Here is a 20624-nt window from a genome sequence, read left to right on the forward strand (position 1 = left end):
CTGCAGAACACACACACACACACACATACACACACACACACACACCTGGTGATTTTGAAGCCCCCGCCTCTCCTCTCCTTCTCTGTCTGCACACTGTACAGCTGAGCTGGCTAAACTGAACACAAAAGAGGCTCGGCTATGCTCCTGTGACGCAAGACCAGCGTCTGGGGACCTCCACTTGTCACTCTGTGTGTGTGTGTGTGTGTGTTTGCAAATGTGAATGAAGGTACAGCAGAGAACAGTGGAAGAAGAAGTGAGGGAGAGAAAGAGAGAAAATAATATGAGAGGGAGAGATTCAAAACGGTCTGGGAGAGAAAATGAGTTAGAGGAAGGGTAAGGAACTAAAGAAAGGAGGAGGGATCTATTCAAGGTGGAAATAGAGAGCTATTGAGAACAGATTGCTGGTTTGAAGTGTGAAAGTTGCTAGTTTAATGCATGAGAGGGGCCGATGCAACATTCCAGGTATATTTGGCTGCAAACTTCAGTTCCAAACTGAACATGCTTGCTCAGCTTTACGTCCAAGTAACAAAAACACAATTTTAGCATGGATCCGGTCTGATTATAAAGTGAAACTACACAAAAATCACTGACACAGAAATGATTTTAAAATCGAGAGACACACAAACTTATTAATGCACAGATGATTCTTAAAGATTGTTTGGATATGAATGGATTTGATGGTTAAGAGTATTCATTTACATGATCGGTTAGTAGTTTCATGTGAACTTTAGTGACCTGTGCACATATCTCTATAGAAACTCCCATAGGAGGTATTAGATGAGCCCAGGAAGAACTTTTGACAACTTGCTGAATAATGTGCCTTTGTTTACTTTAGTGACCAATGGAAAGAATCCATTCTTATCTCTTATCCCTTGCAATATGAGTTTCCATACAGAGATTTGTTCCAGGTGGTTTAGGTAAACAGCTAGAATGCCAGATTTAATTAAACAAAAGCACTTGACATTATCCAGCAAGTTCAATTAAGGTTGTTTACGTGCCATGTCCTAAATCCCATGATTTTTTCCACACTATCCAAATTTGTGAGGTGTTTTTATGACACCGAGGCTCCTATAGAGTACATTTAGTTATCCACAGGGTTGAAGGACTTAAGTTGTGGGTCTTTTGAAATGTGTTGACTGTCATACAGTATGCAAACATTTCATGTTTATTGATCCTTTGACAATGCTACAGCTTTTTATAGGCTAATAAATCTTTTTTCATAGTGTATAAAGAGTTTAGAGATACATTTCAAAGTAAGAGCTTTTATTTGAAATAGAAAGCCTTTTGTAAAAATTATAAATATTTACTGTCAATTTTGATCGATTTAATGTATCCTTTTAAGATGAAGATAACCTTACCGACCCCAAAATGTTTAACGGTTTAACAATTTGAAATGATTCGAGCTTTGTGCCATGGTGCATAATCCTGCTTGAAGTAGCCATCAGAGTATGGGTACATGGTGGCCATAAAGGGTTGGACATGGTCAGAGACAATGCTCCGTGGCATTTAAACGATGCCCAATCGGCACTAGGGGCCTAAAGTGTGCCAAGAAAACATCCCCCACACCATTAAACCACCACCACCAGCCTGCACAGTGGTAACAAGGCATGATAGATCCATGTTCTCATTCTGTTTACACCAAGACTCTTCCATCTGAATGTCTCAACAGAAATCGAGACTCATCAGACCAGGCAATATTTTTCCAATCTTCAACTGTCAAATTTTGGTGAGCTCTTGCAAATTGTAGCCTCTTTTAAAAATACCCGGTGGGGTCTTCCCATCGGTCTCAAGGTTGTGCGTGTTGTGGCTTCACAAATGCTTTGCTGCATACCTCGGTTGTAACGAGTGGTTATTTCAGTCAAAGTTGCTCTTCTATCAGCTTGAATCAGTCGACCCATTCTCCTCTGACCTCTAGCATCAACAAGGCATTTTCGCCCACAGGACTGCCGCATACCGGATGTTTTAAATCACCTTTCTTTCCCATTCTGACATTCAGTTGGGAGTTCAGGAGATTGTCTTGACCAGGACTACACCCCTAATTGCATTGAAGCAACTGCCAAGTGATTGGTTGATTAGATAATTGCATTAATGAGAAACAGGTGTTCCTGAGTGTATATTATATATAAGTATTTTATATGAATAACACACATGCATGTGTGTGTATTTATATATACAAAATAATTATACACAGTACACACACATATAAATTGTACGATTAATCACGATTAATCTTTGCCCAGCACATACCACAATTCCTGTTTCATGCCAACTTTAAATACATTTCTCTCTCCTCGTTTGAGAGAAATGTATATCTTTGCATTCCTCTTGAGTTACATCACTCAATCCATTCTCTTTATTTCCCCCCACTTCTAAATGTCTCTTACTGTTTAGAACAAGATTTTTTCTGTTAATCTGAATCTCCTTTTGACTGGTCTTGTTATCCACACATGCGGACACACACATCATGCCAGTGCCAGGCAGTGTAAGCGCGACATGGCTGGAATGCAGATGGGTAACGTGGGAAACACTGCATGCTTGTGTGCATGAATGTGAATTAGTGATAAAACGCCATGAGTCGCCTGGCCTAAAGCCCACAGGGGTTACACAGCGGCGAAGAGAACACCAACGTCATAACTTCCCACAAATACAAGGAAAGCGCAAACATACAAAGCTGCTACCAAGGGTATAGGGCTTCACTGACAACAAAAAACACATTTGAATGATTCTCTGGGTGTGACATACAAAGGAGCGGATTACATTTGAAGTTTTTAAACAAATTCAGATCGGCCTGTCCTTGATAGTTTTTGGCTGTAAAAACCTATAATCAAATTCTATCACAAAGGACTGAAATGGACACTGGAGAACCATTCAGGGCTAAATAATTCAGCTTGCAATCCTAAACCAAGAGAATACGACTCCATTCACTACTTCACTAAAATTCACAATGAGGAATCCAATGCTGATCATTTTCTCACATCAACCGTATTTCTCATTTGAAAATCCTCATTTGAACATTTCTTCCTTAAAAAGTAACTGATTAATTTTTAGCACATTCAAAAAGTTATATTTTTGCCAAATGTAAAGTCCCTTTCACGCCAAAAGTGTAATGAATATGCCTCAGGCTGAAGGAAATGCAAATTCATGCCTGTATTTTGTTGTAAATTTAAAAGTATGCATTACTTTACTGGTTAGCCAACTTGAAAAAGTAATCTGATTACATAACTCGTGTTATTTTAATATGTTACCCCTAATACTGGTCCAATATAAACAGATTACAGAAATTATCTTTATTTTGTTTGTGTAGCTCTGGCAGAAATAAGGTTGTGTTGTCCCAGTCTGTCTTGTTTTAGGGAAGAGAGTGTGCCCGCACACATACACAAACACTCTCTCTGTTGAGTTTTCATGTTTTATGGAAAGTCAACAACAGAGAGAGTTATTTTGTAGCCTACTGTACAAACTGTAGCGTATTCTTACAGCCCCTAAGCCCATACCCATCCAAGAAAAGTTTCTGCATTTTTACATAAAAAAAAAATAATAAAAAAATAAATAAATAAATAACTTAGTAGCCTAGGCTATGGTTTTTTAACTGTTTCCGTAAAAAGATTCCCCACAGAAGGACATTTTGTCTTCATAAAGTAGGGATTAGGCAATAAACCATACACACAAGAAAAGATAAAAACAATTAACGGCCATTAAAAAATGCTAAATGATGATCAATCATAACTGAACAAGACTTAAATATTGACGTGTTTTGTCACAGAAACATTTTTCGTTTAGCGTTAAAAGAGAAAAAAAAATAGGCTAAATAAAAAATGCCAAAACTGTTTTATTTTTACATTTATGGTCTGGAAAAGTAGCCCTGTACTACTCAGGACATACATGATACAGATGAAGTTCGCGAGCTCAGATCGTCCATTCAAAAATAGCCTACAGATAATATTCAAAGTAAAACGTCGAACTCTGCTGGATTAATTGCAAAAAATTTCGTTTTTATAATGATTTGAGATAACGCTTTAAGGGATTGTTTCAAATACTTTGTGTGGCATTCTCCCCGTGAGCCACTTTTCCCCCTCAAGGTTTACGGCTTAACGGCTAGTCTGAATTTAGTGACCTGAGTAAAAATCTCAAATGGTCTTATTGGAGTTCAAACCAAAACTTTGCAGGGAACATTCAGTTCTAAAACCCTCATGTTGAAAGAAAGCCACATTATGTTGTAGCCTAAATGAATGTGTTAGAGTAGAGTCCTTAGGGAATTGGAAGTAGCCTAGCCTAGTTTAGAATTTGACAATGTGAGTGCTCCCGGGAACATGTAATAAAAAACTACACTTGTTTGCCCCTGGGTATCAAATCCTATTTATACCAGAAACTAAACAAAGTCAAACAAAAGGTTTATTCAAATAAAGAGAGATAAGAAAAACGCCTTGTTATTCACGTTTTAATGCCAACCTGTAGACAATTTGATCCCGAAGAGATCACTCACTTAGTGCAAAATAGGCAACAATGTCCGTAAATGCAAATTTTACTTGCTTTGAAAACTACAATCTGATAACAGAACAAAACTCACTTGGCCATCTGATGTGATTTGCAAGCACACTACCATTCAGAAGTCTAAGGGTGAGACAAAAAAATATATATATATATTATTATAATTAATCCTGTGATCAGAGCTGAATTTTCAGCAGCTATTACTCGAGTCAAATGATCAGAAACATCCAGTGCTAAAGAAACATGCTTAATAATCAAAAAAGTGATGCTGCTTCACATTTTTGTGGAAACCTTTTCCAGGATTGATTTATATAAAGTTCAAAAGAATGGAATTTATTTACAATTGATCTTTTGTAGCAATACAAAGTCTATAAACAGTCTTTACTGTTAAAATTCATTAAATTTAATGCATCTTAACTCAAGAGTTTAATAGAAAAAAAAAAAACTATCAAATCTACCCTCCCAAAACTTTTAAAATAATGGTTTATAATATTAATTTATTTTTTCTAAACATCTTACCAGTTTATAAGTTTTATATATTTTATTATAGTATAGTATACATTTTTTTTTTGAAATCTCATTTAATTAAATTGGTTTCTAAACCCTCATTTGGACCTTGAACCGTTTGGCACCCAATGGAATGTTTTCAACAAAAACCTTAATTTCTTTTCGACTGAAGAAAGAAAGACATGGACATCTTGGATAACATGGGGGTGAGCAAATTATCAGCAAAAGTTTTTTTTAAAGTGAACTACTTTAAGTTGATCCGTGCAAAAAAATCTGAAAACACTCTTAGAAGAAAAGGTTCTGTCAGCGCTATGTATTTGGAACCCCTAAAAGGTTCTATACACTCTTAAAAAAGGGTTCCTCTGGGTTCTATACTTGGCCAATAGAACCTTTTACCAAAAAAAAAAAATGGTTCTATATACAACCATTTTGGAGTTCCATATATGAAGCGGGGGATGGAACTATTTCTGGTTCTAAACAGAACCATTTCTTCTAAGAGTGAAGGTTCAAGAGAATGAACAAATCTCAAATTCTTGATTTTATTGCATTTTACAAAATGTCCCATCTTCTCCGGATTCGGGGTTGTACTTACAATACTGTCATACCAGCTTGTAGTCAGGAGTTCGTTATCCCAGCTAGTACAATTTCACACGAAACAAAAGAAATGAAACATGAATTCATTTAAGATAATAATAATCTTCTTTTGTTTATTAGAAATGTGTCAATCAAAGTTAGGCCCAACACAAAGACAGACAAGAAATGCAGAATGAAAGCTCGGTAGTCACTGAAAATGACATCGAGTTCAGTGACTCGAGTACAGTCCCCATTAAATGATGCAAGGAGTTGAAACACTCCTCCAAGTCTCCTCACAGAGAGGGAAAAAGCACTTTAACACATATACAAATCAGTCCTTCAGCACTTTTTCTTTTTCTTCTTCTTGTCTTCCTTGCTGGCATCATCATGGGCTTTCCTCTTAGCAGCTAGCTTGTTAGCCTGTTGGAAAGGGTGCATTAGATTCATGAACAAAGTCGTTCAAGGTCACTGGAGCTTAAATAATGAGCCAAATGTAGGTCAAGCACCTTTTAAAAGGTCTTTCACAGCCACTGCTCTTAATTAGTTCTACATTTACACGTTTAACCATTAACCAAAACACATTTTCAACATCATAGACTTATCTTACTGCATAAAATAATGTTAAATGGGTTTAGTTCTGTACAATACTTTAAATTATTCACAAAAGAGAGCATATCCAATTGTAAAATGGTACCCGACAACTATTTCTACGCAGGCTTACCTCTCTGACGTTTCTCTTCTTGCCAAACATGATCTTGTCATAGAGGTATTTCTCTCTCTTCTTCATCATCATGATGGCCAGCCTCTTCTCCTCTGCTTTCTCCTCCTCTGCGGCTCGCTTACGGTCCTCTGCTTTGGCTTTCCCAGGAGTCACCTTTACTGACAAGCTCTGAAGGAGAACCAGCACATGACAAACTTTTACACTTCGTCTGACATGATGGGTTAAATGTTACTTATAAGTGCATAGTTTCCGAGTCAATGGTGTCAAAAAGCGAAACTGCAAAATTTTAAAAGGGATAGTTCACTTTGAAATTAATTTTTGATACGTTTTAGCTTACCTCAAGGGCATCCAAGATGTAGGTGTCTTTGTTTCCACAGTATTTTCAATTTTGATATTTTTAGGTCAAACCGTTCTTGTCCGAGTCATATAATAGAGGTCTATGGTCACCACCTCAAAGAGCATGAACAGAGAAGTCCAAATTAAACATGATGTAATGACTCGTAAATGTAAGTACACATTGATGGCCTAAGACATGAAACGAACGGTTTGTATGAGAAAACGAACAATATTTATATCGTTTTTACCTCTTGAGACCACAGCCACGTCCAAGTGATCTGAGGGTGTGGGCGCTTTGTGGCTGTTACAAGAGGTAAAAACGTTATAAATACTGTTCGTTTTCTCACACAAACCGCTCGTTTCATGTCTTAGGCCACATTTACGAGTCATTAAATCATGTTTAATTTGGACTTCTCTGTGCATGCTATTGAGGTGGTGACCATAGACCTCCATTATATGACTGACAGACATAAAAATATCAATTGAAAATACTGTGGAAACAAAGACACCTACATCTTGGATGCCCTTGAGGTAAGCTAAAACACACCAAAAATTAATTTCAAAGTGAACTATTCCTTTAAAACTATCTTACCTTTCCCCGAGATCTCTTCTCCTCCATTTCAGCTAGATTTGCCTCATCTTCAGCCTCATCTTCCTCACTTTGATCATCTTCCTCCTCCTCCTCCTCATCCTCTTCTTCTTCCTCCTCGTTGTCGTCTTCCGTTTCTGTGAAGAGTCCATTTTTGAAGTCAACAATCACTCAACATTCACACGTAATCATATCAAAATCTTATGGCAAAAGCCCTCACGTGGCTTCTCTCCTCTCTGCAGGGCCATGAGCTTGAGCTTCTCGGGAGGCACGTAATCTCCCTCAGTCTCCTCCACGAATGGTGACAGATGGGGCGGCAGTGTAACTCCCAGGAAGTATTCCTCTACGGGTAACAGCATCTTTGCGTTGACAGAGTCATACACCCACTGGGGCTGGATGTAGTACCTGCAAGGATGAGAAATGCATTAAGTACAAGAATATACATTATTATCAGGGTTTGATGTTAACACCCGCCAATCATTTTCTATATAATTCTTATTTTCAATTGTTGCATTTTAAAAAGGCATCTGAAATTATAAACTAAGTGCAATGTAGTGTGTATGTAAAGCCGACTCACAGTACTAAATTGAGCATAAACAGTCAAAACACACAAAATGTAAAAATACCAGTCTTGGTGAGTATTCAGAAAACACAGTCAGTTATGTTTTAAGTGAAAGTACATAGTTGAGAAAAAATATGCATGTGTAACAGTATAATGGGGTATTACAGTGACAGCAGCCTAATTTACCTGCTGCCAAATTATGAGATATTAAAAAATATCTATATGGCAGTTTTTCCTCATGGTATCAGTCAAAATTGTGGCCAGAGAAAATGCTGAGTGGCTAGTAACTTTGGAAAACCACTAGCCACAGTGGCTGGTGGGCAAAAAAGTTGATATCAAGCCCTGATTATTATGCATACAATGAGAGAGAGTTGGTGTCAGACCTGTTGATATACTGTTTGTCAATGCTGGGTCTGTCCACAATGTGATGTGTGATCGTTTCGTCTGTGGCATCATATGTGCTGCCAATGCACAGTGATTTATCCCAGGACACCTCTCCGCCGAAACACCTGCACAATGGAAGACATTCTTATACGAGACAAAAACACCTCATTTGGTGCAAACTACACATACTATAGCCTTAGAAACACACACATCTAGGAACAGTTACTTGTAAATCACAGAGTAAAACCAATCACACTGTAAACTTATGGCACTTTCCACAAATAGGGACTTTGTAAAAAACTTTCTATGCAAGGTTTGCAATTTTAAAACCTATTTTTTTTAGCTTTTGCGTTTTTTGTAATAAACTAATATATAACACACACACACACATATATATATATATATTTAAAATTCGTATATATATATATATACACACACATAGTTTTAAAATCATATATATACATATATATATATATATATATATTCATATACATACATATATATTTATAAATAAATATATAAATATATATGTATTAATGTAGTTTGGTAGCAAATGGTTGTTTGTAGTTACTAGTTATTGATAAAATTATATTTTCTATAATTTAAAGAAAAAATATTGATTAGATAACTTTTTAGAATTACAATAACTTTGATTATAGGGTTGAATAGTTGAGCTTGATGAATACAAGTAGAGAAAATTCAATGATTCCTATATATTATACCAAGCTGTACAAAAGATGTTTCAGAAAAGGAAAATCCTACGCTGCAACAGTGTGAGAAACAGCTAAACAAACATTACATGATTTGTTAGTTAAAATTAGATAATTAAAAATTTTATATTTCTACAGTGAGCTGAATATCAATTAAACTGTCACAATTATGATATTATAGCATGATTCGTATGGCTGCATACATTTGAGAAAACGAAAACCAGAGATGGGACAAATGCAAATATTAATTAATATTATATTATTAACATGATTAATATTATGTTAATTTTACTAGATAATCAAAAATATCTAATACCTCTCTGAAACATGGGATTTGTGTCTTCATTCATTTGAAAAAGCAACAACAACACCAATTTGTACCCTATTTAAGAAAAGTGCCATATATAGAACGACGTGTGATAAATATGAGCTGGCGTGTCACACCTGATCACAAAAGCCAGCGATTCCCTGGGAACTTCTCTGTTTAGGAAAAACTTCAGGCCCTCGAAGAACTTCTTCTGTTTGATCTGCTCCTGCTCCATCTTCTCTCTCACCTCCATCTTCTCCAGGTCTTCCTGTATATGAAAGCACATATATTAATAAAGCTGCATTAAATAATGAGGACTAAGTTCACCTGCAGTCACGCTGGTTTCATCAGAATGTTTTTTTAACACCTTCACCGTGTAACCATAGCAACAGTCTCCCTCAGTGAACATGAAACATGAGGATATGAGGCCCGTCCAAAACAACAATTAATCAAACCACGGGTTAAATGCTTCACTGACTCATTGACGTCTTGTGATGTGTGACTAAATAACAAGCATCTTGTGACACTTTCTTTTAGTGAACTTGAACCATATATTAATTAGAGGCCACGTGAGCTTTAGCAAGCTGAGAGGAAGCTGACGGCTTTGAGTTTGCTACAATACAGCTCTGCTAAATGCGGTCTATATTCTGACCTGTGGACCACTTTGAGCTGCGTTTTATGAAAGGGGCTCTACAAATAACGTTTTTATTAGTTATTAAATTAAAAAAACTTTGAATCATGTTTTCATGTCTTGCTCAAACTATTTTTTAAGCTATTTTAGGTCTAAATAATAACGTCATTAATATAATTGTACAATCAGTTTAATAAGTGTACAGGTTTTAAAGGGGTCATTCACCGTTGGCAAAATAGACATTTAATAAAACTTGACTGCCTATGTGGTAGAAAGACGAAAAAAAAAAATTCAATCGTTGCTACGTACCTGACAAGAGAAAACAGAAACAAGGCTGTGGTCTTCCCTTTTGCCAATTAGTTAAAGCTACACTGTTTAACTCTTTTAGTTTATTCTTATCTAAAAACACTTAGTTCTTTCAAAAATATATGTGCTTATTAATGTATATTTACTTCGTTCAAGTAATAAAGTATTCTCGTGAGTGTATAATATGCCATTGAAAATACATACGGGTAAGGGTTTCTAATGTCGGTCGCCATGTTGCCCCTCCATCTTGAAAGTACAGTAGCCAAAGAGGGACAGACCCGTTAATTCAAGCTTCGCCTTTCGCGTTTACGTTTGAGTTAACACACATGGACGAGGTTGAACTGGAAGCCATGTTAATCTTGGACTACATTGGCCACCGTAGGAGTTAAAAGGAAATCGGAATTGTGAGGAACAGAAACTAATATTCACTGGATGATCATATACCTTTTCACCGCTAGATGGGGGTAAAAAAAATCACGCAGTGTAGCTTTAAGAAAACTTCAACACCCACAATGTACTGGATATGTTACTGTCCATTGCCACTCCCAGTCTACTATAAGCTTAACAAATAGAGCCTTGCTTGAGTAGGAAACACTACTTAGCAAACTCGACTGGTATCGAATTCAAAGAGTAAACATTTAGCAGTAGTGATTTACTTTCAGTTTCCGGAAAAATACAGAGAACGCCGTGAGGGAAAACCTGAAAACCTCTGTTTATAGACACTATTTTGAATTAAACTACTATGAACAAATCTGAATGAATACACAAAATACAAAAATGTACAAAAATGTAGAAGTATAATCTGTTGTTTTCACGAAAGCCCAGGAGATGTCAAAAATCATGACGCAAAATACATCCATTCGGCACACTTTGGTTGACAAATACATGCGAATTTTTCAGTCTGGGTAACATGGAGAACGAGTAAACACTGTTCATTTACATATACTAGTATCGATAGTGCAACAACACAAAGTGGGTTGAATTGATAGAGGCAAAGCAAATCCTCTACGAAACCCCACCTCCTGGTGAATCGGTAACAACGGTGTTGTCACATGTTTATTAACCGGTGGGAAAATTTCCTCACAGTGACATTCCTTAAAAATGAATACAGCCGTCACTCGCTCACCCCTTCAATAGGGAAATGGTCCAGTTCGGTCTCCTCCTCCTCCGCTGATGGGACCATACGGGCCAGACTGGCACTCAGTGCTGACAGTTTCTGGAGGGAGATGTAAAGAGGCAAGTCAGTAAACGTACTGTAATGTTTGGCACAAGTTCATGTTGATATATAAACAGAAACTAGTCTTATACCTCAGTATAGCTTTCTGATTTCAGGGCATAATCTTCTTCAAACTCTGATTTGAGATTGATCTCTCCTTGTCCATCAAGCTAACATGGAAAAAAAATAGAGAGAGCGTCAATTCCCAACTGGAAGAAAAATGGAATTCTGCTACTGCATAATATAAAAGCATTTAAAGGGATAGTTCACTTTGAAAAAAACAAAACAAAAACAAACATATGCTATGTTTTAGCTTACCTCGAGGGCATCCAAAATGTAGGTGTCTTTGTTTCCGCAGTACTTTCAATTTTGATATTTTTAGGTCAAACCGTTCTTGTCTGTCAGTCATATAATGGAGGTCTATGGTCACCACCTCAAAGAGCATGCACAGAGAAGTCCAAATTAAACATGATTTAATGACTCGTAAATGTAAGTACACATTGACGGCCTAAGACACGAAACGAGCGGTTTGTGTGAGAAAACGAACAGTATTATAACATTTCACATCTTGTAACCACAGCCACGTTCAAATGATCTGAGGGCGCGGGTGCTTTGTGGCTGTGATAACAAGAGGTAAAAACGATATAAATACTGATTTTCTCACACAAACCGCTCGTTTCGTGTCTTAGGCAATCAATGCGTACTTACATTTAATTTGGACTTCTCTGCGCATGCTCTTTGAGGTGGTGACCATAGACCAGCGTTATATAAAAACGGTTTGACCTAAAAAGGTCAAAATTGAAAGTACTGTGGAAATAAAGACACCTACATCTTGGATGCCCTTGAGGTAAGCTGAAACATACAAGAAATGTATTTCAAAGTGAACTATCCCTTTTAAGGAAGCACATTTGATACCTTTGGCGGGTAGACGAGGTTGAGAGTCTGGTAAAGACGGAAGTTGACAAAGCCAAGCAGTGTTGTGTAGAATTCTGTAAATGTGGCCATGACTCTGTAGTCCACATCTGTAGGGTGCTGAGGAAAACAGGGACAGGGGTGTTATATAAACAGTCATCATGAAAGAGCTCAGCATCAGAGTATGTGAGCGGAGTGGAGTGGGAGCGGAGCGAGGAGTGGAGCGGCATGATTTTGAATGGAGCGCGGAGCGGATTTTTTTAAAGTCGGAGCGTCGTGGTTTTCACTCGCTCCGAGCGCGCTCCACTACCGCTCTATCACGAGGACAATTCATGCCAACGGCTCATTATAGAACTGCATTTTTAGTAAGGATTCACGTGTTAAACACATTACGCTAGCATGATACAGATGGATCACTCAAATCAGAAAAAAATGTGAGGGTTATGATGACGCCGATGGACATGAGTGGCTGCGGGAGGTTATAGTTATCAAGCCTGTACTGAATATGAGCGGGCACCACGATCTCATGAAAGTGCGAATCTATAGCACACATTTTATTTCTCGTGCCTATTATTAGGCCTATATGCCAAAAAATTGTTTGTGCGTGCAAATGACGCACACTAAACCCCTTGGTTAGGATGGGTGTGAAGTGCGTTCTTGCCATTAAGTGCGTATCGTAGGCTATGCCCACGAGAAATAAAATATAGATAGCCTACGCACTTTCATGAGATGGGGCGCTGGATCGGGCGGGGAAAAGCACATTTTAAACAGGTAACACTTATTCACCAACGCAATCGCTTTCTCACTAATGCATTGCATTCAAACAAATGTAATCATACAGTCGGCTATCTGTCAGTATTTGATTTTAAATGAGCATGAATCTGTGAGAAATGTAGCGACCCGTAGATAAATAACTGATGAAAACGTAGTTATTTTCTTCTTTCCAAACAAAATGTGCTCTGCAAAAAGCAGCAATGATATTTAATTTATAATGCTGATAACCTGTAATAAGCATAGCATGTCATAGGAAAAGTTTGCACACTATCCAAATCCAATAAACAACATTGCAACTATTCTCCTAACGTTGTTTTTTATTTATTTACTATGCCTATGTATCTATTATGATGAGGAGACATTTTGTGAGATTTTAAAGCATACTTAAATACTTTATTCGGAATTTCCTTGGGGAGCGAACACGGAGCGGTGTTTCTGATATCAGTGAGCGAGGAGTGGAGCGGGAGCGGTAAATGGTGAACCCGGAGCGGAGCTGGAGCGGAGTGATTATATAATGCTTGGAGCGTGGAGGGGAAATTGTTGCCGCTCCACTCCGCTCACATACTCTGCTCAGCATCCAAAATACTCCATCATAGTAAGACACTGACCCAGGTGATCAATGATTTTAACAGGTAACAACAGCAATATGATAATGACACCAACGTTTAATAATTCCATAACACAGATCACAAAATTTCTACAAAAAATTTCAGTTGCTCATTAGTCTATTTAACTTAACAAATAGTAACAACATACCCTTACTGTTCAAAAGCTTGTACGATTTTTTAATCGTTTTTGAAAGAAGCCTCTTATCGAAATCTCATAATAATGGTTAAAATAGTAATATTGTGAAATATTATCACAATTTAAAATAACTGTTTTCTATTTGAATATATTATAAAATGTCAATTACATGACCTCATAGCTGAAAATTCAGCATCATTACTCCAGTGTTCAGTGTGATGCTTCTAATATGCTGATTTTCTGCTCAAGAAGCATTTATAATTATTATCAATGCTGAAATTTGTTTGTGGAAACTGCCATGCATTGTTTTCCATAATTATTGTCCAAAAGAACAGCATCTATTTCAGACTAAAATCTTTTGTAACATTATAAACGTCTTTATCTCTATTAATTTCAATGTGTCCTTCTCTCTAAATATTAATGTCACTATTTTAAATCTGCTTCAAGTTTTTTCATGTGTGGTGCTTCAGTCAAATAGGGCGGGAAAATCAACTTTTTTATACTCACATCATGGGCAAACTGATACGGTATGATCCATGTGATGGTTTGCCCCAAAACCTCTGCCTGGTAGTAAATGCCCTTAATGGAAAGGAAAACCTGAAGGAAAAAATAAATCATAAAGAGTCAGAGAAGTGATTGATAATAGACTATTACATTAATGAATATATTTTTTTTTTAAATGCACATTTTTCACTCTTAGCAAATGTAATACAACACCTTTTTCAGGGAGCGTGAGGAGATAATGTAGTTCATCCACTCGACACTGAGTCTCCGGCACAGCTGAATTGTCTGAACGTGGCACTTTCCCGTGCGAGCAAATGTAGAGAACAGGAAACACATAGAGAGGGCATCATCTACATCTCGAAGAGCATCAATGAACGTGGGATATCTGGAAAAACAAACTTATTTTATAAACCATACACAAGGAGAATATAGCAAAATAGAAGAAAAAAAATAAGTTGATCAATGTGGCAGGGCAGTGAAAGGTATGTATGGTGGCAGATTATATTGAAGATCTGACAAGTTATGGTAAAATAAGTTTAACTAACAGTTTTGGAAATTTCCCCACTCAAGTAGATGCATTTGTCAAGCTATTTCATAGTATTTTCTAGTTCAATTTCTAATACGAGCCCAATGTCTTTATTGTAGTATTGCAAAATTTGCCCAGTCATATTAGTAACAATGTTTTTTGTTTGTTTGTTTTTTTCCTTTGAAAGAATTTAATTAGGGCTGTCAAACGATTAATCACGATTAATCGCATCCAAAATAAAAGTTTGTGTTTACATAATATATGTGGGTGCACTGTGTATAAATATTTTATATATATAAATACACACACATGCATGCATATATTTAAGAAATATTTTCATGTATCTACTGTATGTAGATTTATATATAATTTATTTTATAAATAAATATAAATATTTTATATATAATTAATAATTATTTCCTAAATATACATGCATGTGTGTGTATTTATATATATATATATATATATATATACACACACACATACAAATATATACAAAATAATTATACACAGTGCACCCACATATATTATGTATTGTAAACACAAACTTTTATTTTGGATGAGAGTAATCGCGATTAATCGTTTGACAGCCCTGAAATGAATAATTTAATTCAGCAAGGATAAAATAAGAACGGCAGTAAGGGCATTTATAATGATATAAAAGATTTATTTCAAACAAATCCTACTCTTCTGAACTTTCTATTCATCAAAGAATCCTGAACCAAAAAAAAACAAACTGCATTGTTTCCATTCAAAATAAGTAGCACAAAAGTTTTCAACACTGATAATAGGAAATTATCCTGTGACACTAAAATACGTTCAAACAGATCACTTTAAATTGTAATAATATTTCACAGTATTACCATTTTGTCAAATTAAAAATCTTACCCACCCCAAACTTTTGTCAATAGTGGATGTTCTACTTGGGGGATAAATAAATAAAAACTTCCCAATTCCTGCTGATGCAACAGTGGTAAACAGAGGCAGAAGGACGGATGAAGAGACAAACAGTCTACAGTGAGTCGGGCCAAGATAATTAAAGTATCATATTCTTATTTGACTTTTTGGATTTCTCACAACTGATCTGTTTTGTCGACAGGGGCTGAGAGACTCTTTCCAGACTTACAACAGTGTTTGGACACAAATAGGTGCTTATCACATAACACTGTCTGAACACACAGCATGTTGTTGTTGTTGAGCCAGAGAGTTGATGTGCGTCCTCTGCAGGCCAACACACAGCACTGCATTCCCACTCACCTCTCCTTGATGATGTGGTCCAGTTTGTACACAGGCTTGTTGTCTTTCAGTCTCTCCACTCCACCCCACTCAGCCTTGCCATAAGCCTTCCGCAGTTTACGCACAAAAATCTAAAATACAGTAACACACAGTGAGTACACAGGCGGTCTGAGGGAGTGCAAATAATAAGTTACTACTAGTCGATCAAAAGAAATTAATTCAATGCTATAACAGCCTTAAGTATAAAAAAAGATCTGATTTAACACTGATGATTTATTAAAGGAGAACTCCGGCGCAAAATGAACCTTTGGTCTAATAACACATTGGTACCTAGTCGACCGTTCTCCGGGATTTGTTTTCATGATAATCAAATGTAAAGAGTTTTATCTCCAAAAACTCAAAATAGCCCCACACTAATACAGTAACATAATGAGGGTCCACACATGCAAAACGAAGCATTGAGAACTTTGTAAGTGTACAGACCAGTGTTGTAGTACTCGAGACTCGGACTCGGTCTCGAGACCATATTTTAAAGGGTTAGTTCACCCAAAAATGAAAATTAAGTCATTAATTACTCACCCCCATGCTGTACCAACCCCGTAAGACCTTCGTTCGTCTTCGGAACACAAATGAAGATATTTTTGATTAAATTTGAGAGCTGTATAACTACCACATTGGCTCCTAAGGGACTGCCTCTTGACGGCCCAAAAAGTCAATGAAGAAAATGTTTAAATATCCCAAGTGACTACCGTGGCTCAACTATATGTTTATCAAGCGACGCGAATACTTTTTGTGCGAAAAAACAAACAAAAATAACGAGTTTATTCGACTATTTCTTTTCTTCCTTGTAGGCCAGAACGAGAATTCCTTAGATTTCCACGACGCATGCGCGAGATTTGCGATCTGCTTACACCAGCTTACACTACTTCAGATCGTAATTCTCGCGCATGCGTCGTGGAAATCTATAAGGAAGTCTCGTTCTGGCCTACAAGGAAGAAAAGAAATAGTCGAATAAACTCGTTATTTTTGTTTGTTTTTTCGCACAAAAAGTATTCGCGTCGCTTGATAAACATATAGTTGAGCCACGGTAGTCACTTGGGATATTTAAACATTTTCTTCATTGACTTTCTGGGCCGTCAAGAGGCAGTCCCTCCGGAGCCAATGTGGTAGTTATACAGCTCTCAAATTTAATCAAAAATATCTTCATTTGTGTTCCGAAGACGAACGAAGGTCTTACGGGGTTGGTACAGCATGGGGGTGAGTAATTAATGACTTAATTTTCATTTTTGGGTGAACTAACCCTTTAATGGTCTTGGTCTTGTCATGGACTCGTGTGCATTTGGACTCGGAATTGACTCGTACTCGAACAAATTTTTTTTTAGGACTCGGACTTATTCCCGAGTCCACTCGAGTTCAATTCAAAATATTTTTCATGATTATTAATGTATGTTAATAAAATATTTCTTTAAATTGATTGACACGCCCAGTGATTGGTGATTTTCTAGTGCGCAACTGCGCATGAAAAATTGTAATAAAATTACTTTTAACACCACCTACTATGTGGCCTTTTCACCCTAAACTGATCATATTTTTTAAACTCTAAGTAAATTCAGTAAAATAAAAAAAGGATTTCTCTAAGTAAATAAAAGTAAATTAGGTAATCAACCCTTACTGGTCTCGGTCTCGACTCGACCATCTCTGGTCTTGGACTCGACTCGGACTCGACTCTCTATGGACTCGGTCTTGACTCGGACTCGACTCTCTCTGGTCTCGGTCTCGACTCGGACACGACTCGAGTGAGGTGGTCTCGACTACAACATTGGTACAGACCATTTAATAAGAAGTTACTTTATAAAGACAGTTCACTTCGTGTATACAGACAGGAGCCATCTTTGGAAAACAGTCTCGACAAGTCAAACCACAATATGTTTTATTATTAATCGAGCAGCAAAAAAAAAAAAAAATTTCATTATATAAGTTGCCCAATTAGTCGACTAATCAATAAAATAATTGCCCAACTAATCATTTAGTTAATAATCGTTTACCCCAGCCCTAGCTAACACACCGCTCCCTTCATTGCTAAGCCCCCAAAATGCGATGTATAAAGTGGATGACTTCTTATCAGATGAAATGAAGCAAAATAATGCTAAGGCGACAAACAGACAAGGAAGAACAAAAAATTAACAGTACAGAAGAGTATGTACAAGCAAGAGTTGCTCCAGACAAACAATGACACTCAAATCTATCCTGTTACTACTTCCAAATGAACTCCTGTGTGTTTCGACAGAAATATGAATGCAACATGGAGCAAAGACATTTAAACAAAGCAAAAACAGGATGTGATGTCACCAGATGCGACCCTAAAAAGGACAGAATGCTGAAGCGTATACGCATTTTTATTGTCACAGTCACGATGTTGCCCATCACAGTTCGGGACAGGCATCAGAACCACGTCTCCTTGCAGCAGATCGCTTGTGTGACGGAGGGATTTCTGCTGCTTTTTGACTCCTTTACACATTTTATAAGCTCTTCACGAGTTCTCAGCTGGTCGAAATCGACCAATTAGGTTGTGAACACATCCCTGTGCCACTGTGAACACCAAGCTAAATGATCCGGACCAAAAAAAACAAGCAAACCGAACTACAAGCGTGAACGCACCCTTATTTAGCATTTAGCTTTCCCAGAGTTCTCACCTTGTACTCTCTGAACTTGCCAACGATGGGCTCGTGAAGGAGGAAGCGGATGTCTTTCAGCAGGTAGAAGGTTCTAGGAGCTGTCGAGCCCTTGTTGACCTTCTTTTTGTGTTTGGGCTCATGAGGATAGATTCCTTTCAATATACATAATCGCCTATAAAATGAGATGCATGTATTAATTCACAATGAATTGTATTAAATGCATTAATATGAAAGAGTAGGTTACAGTACTACACACATCTGTGGTTTATAAATAACACCAAGGAAGAAACATTAAAATGATAAAGCTAACTATATGCATAACTGCCCTTACAAAATAAGTTTATAAGTGTGTAATTAAATATACTTCTTTTAAAACTAAAATTAATCATACTTTCAGTCTACCTTTTAAGTAATTTTATTAGATATACTTAAAATTACACTTAAGTAAACATGACTTATACTGACAGAAAAATCTAAGTATATTTTGGCCTATAGACTACTTGTATTCAATCTTTTTTATTGAGATATACTTAAGTATAAATAGTATTCTCAGTATACTTGGCTTGTAGTTGTGTTTGCTCTTTTGTTGAGTAACCTGTAAAATACTTTTTTCACATAGTTTTACATGCAGTCTTATCAGCTTACATTGTTTGAAAATATTGATTCATAATGAAAACAGATTTTTTTCCGAATTCTGAGTTTGTGAATTTTGTGAAGGATAGTCCACTAGTTAGTGTACATATGAATATACCAAAGTAGAGTTAAAGCTATACATCAAGTATAGTAAATTACCTAAATAGGAACATAGTAGTATACTTCAAGTGCAAAAATTATATATAAATAGTAAGCTACATGATGTTAATTTTACTTACAAGTATACTTGCAGAATTAAACTACTGTAGTTTACTTAGAGTATATTTCAAAGTGTATTTTCATAAACTAAAAAAAGTGTATTTGACTAGTAAACTATCAGTGTACAGTATACTTACTTCACTTGTAGTTGCAGTACAAGTGAAAAACGTAGTTGTGTACTAAGTTCACTAATGTTACACTTATATATAAAATTAACTTAAGTTTTGTATAGTTGAGAAGATGGCAAAATAAACAGGCTTAATATTATCTTTGTATGTCCAACAAATATTACACTTTGTGTGTCCAATCGATTTCAAAAACATCAACACATAGATTTAGTTTTTATTTAGAAGCTAGTTAAAAATCAGTTGAAAAACACTGCAAAGTACATACTGCTGAATAAAGCATGTGACATTCTATATGCACTATACAGTTATATAATATTGAATGTAAAATGACCACAACGTCAGCATTAAACATTTCGTTAATTCTGATGCTTTGTTTTATTAACTAACCTGAAATCAGCAAGACTCAGACTCAGCTTCTTGCGGGCTTTATTCCTGGTGATGTAGTTAGTGGCTGATCCACTCTCAAACTACACAAAAACAAATTACAGGTTAGTGCTCTGACATGACTCGTTTAAAGACCCATTTACACTGTGTGTCAGATCTTATGATGAATTAGGCTTAAGAACCCTTATTAAATTCTTCAAGCAAAGCAGCAAACAGCTGAAAAATTAAATCACAATTATGCTGTAGATCTTCATACATATGTTTATTATAGATATGCATATTTAAAATGTTAGATGTATGCAGTATAATGCGTTTAAGCACACACGTCTGCAGGGCCTTGCGTTTATCAACACATGTTTTGTTTATCGACAGTTTTGGTCCGAATCGCTGCCTTACCTTTTTCTTTTGTAATCCACCCATTACAGCGGATGGTATTTCCACTCGACAAAACCTAAAATAAAACCCTTTTGCAATAAAACCGTAAAGAGATCCCAGATCAGAGCCAGTAGTAACGTGCTTCTTCCGAAAACACGTGTTTTGTGTGACGTCAGGCGGCTGAGAC

General features: G+C 36.5%; 1 protein-coding gene across 1 annotated transcript; it reads right to left on the bottom strand.

Annotated features, from left to right (window-relative positions):
* Positions 1–5668: 5668 nt before the first annotated feature.
* pes1 (pescadillo ribosomal biogenesis factor 1) lies at positions 5669–20618 on the bottom strand. Its single transcript, XM_039659731.2, has 15 exons — positions 20459–20618; positions 20066–20145; positions 18717–18870; positions 16045–16154; positions 14475–14646; positions 14265–14354; positions 12243–12359; positions 11420–11497; positions 11238–11327; positions 9312–9442; positions 8157–8282; positions 7432–7616; positions 7215–7348; positions 6287–6454; positions 5669–5985 (listed from the first exon to the last, which is right to left on the bottom strand). The coding sequence occupies exons 1-15, from the start codon at positions 20480–20482 to the stop codon at positions 5905–5907; spliced, it is 1740 nt and encodes a 579-aa protein (XP_039515665.2). The 5' UTR covers positions 20483–20618; the 3' UTR covers positions 5669–5904.
* Between the last annotated feature and the right edge of the window lie 6 nt (positions 20619–20624).

This window comes from Pimephales promelas, chromosome 4 (genome assembly GCF_988280905.1).
Source record: "Pimephales promelas chromosome 4, fPimPro1.hap1.1, whole genome shotgun sequence".
Lineage (NCBI taxonomy): Eukaryota > Metazoa > Chordata > Actinopteri > Cypriniformes > Leuciscidae > Pimephales > Pimephales promelas.

Excerpts from the sequence above, each read along its gene's own strand:
- pes1 (XM_039659731.2), bottom strand. The coding sequence starts at position 20,482 with ATGGGTGGATTACAAAAGAAAAAG. Across the intron at positions 18,871-20,065 it reads CTGAGTCTTGCTGATTTCAG|GCGATTATGTATATTGAAAG; the intron begins GTTAGTTAATAA and ends CTCATTTTATAG. Across the intron at positions 6,455-7,214 it reads AGAAGAGATCTCGGGGAAAG|AGCTTGTCAGTAAAGGTGAC; the intron begins GTAAGATAGTTT and ends GTTCTCCTTCAG.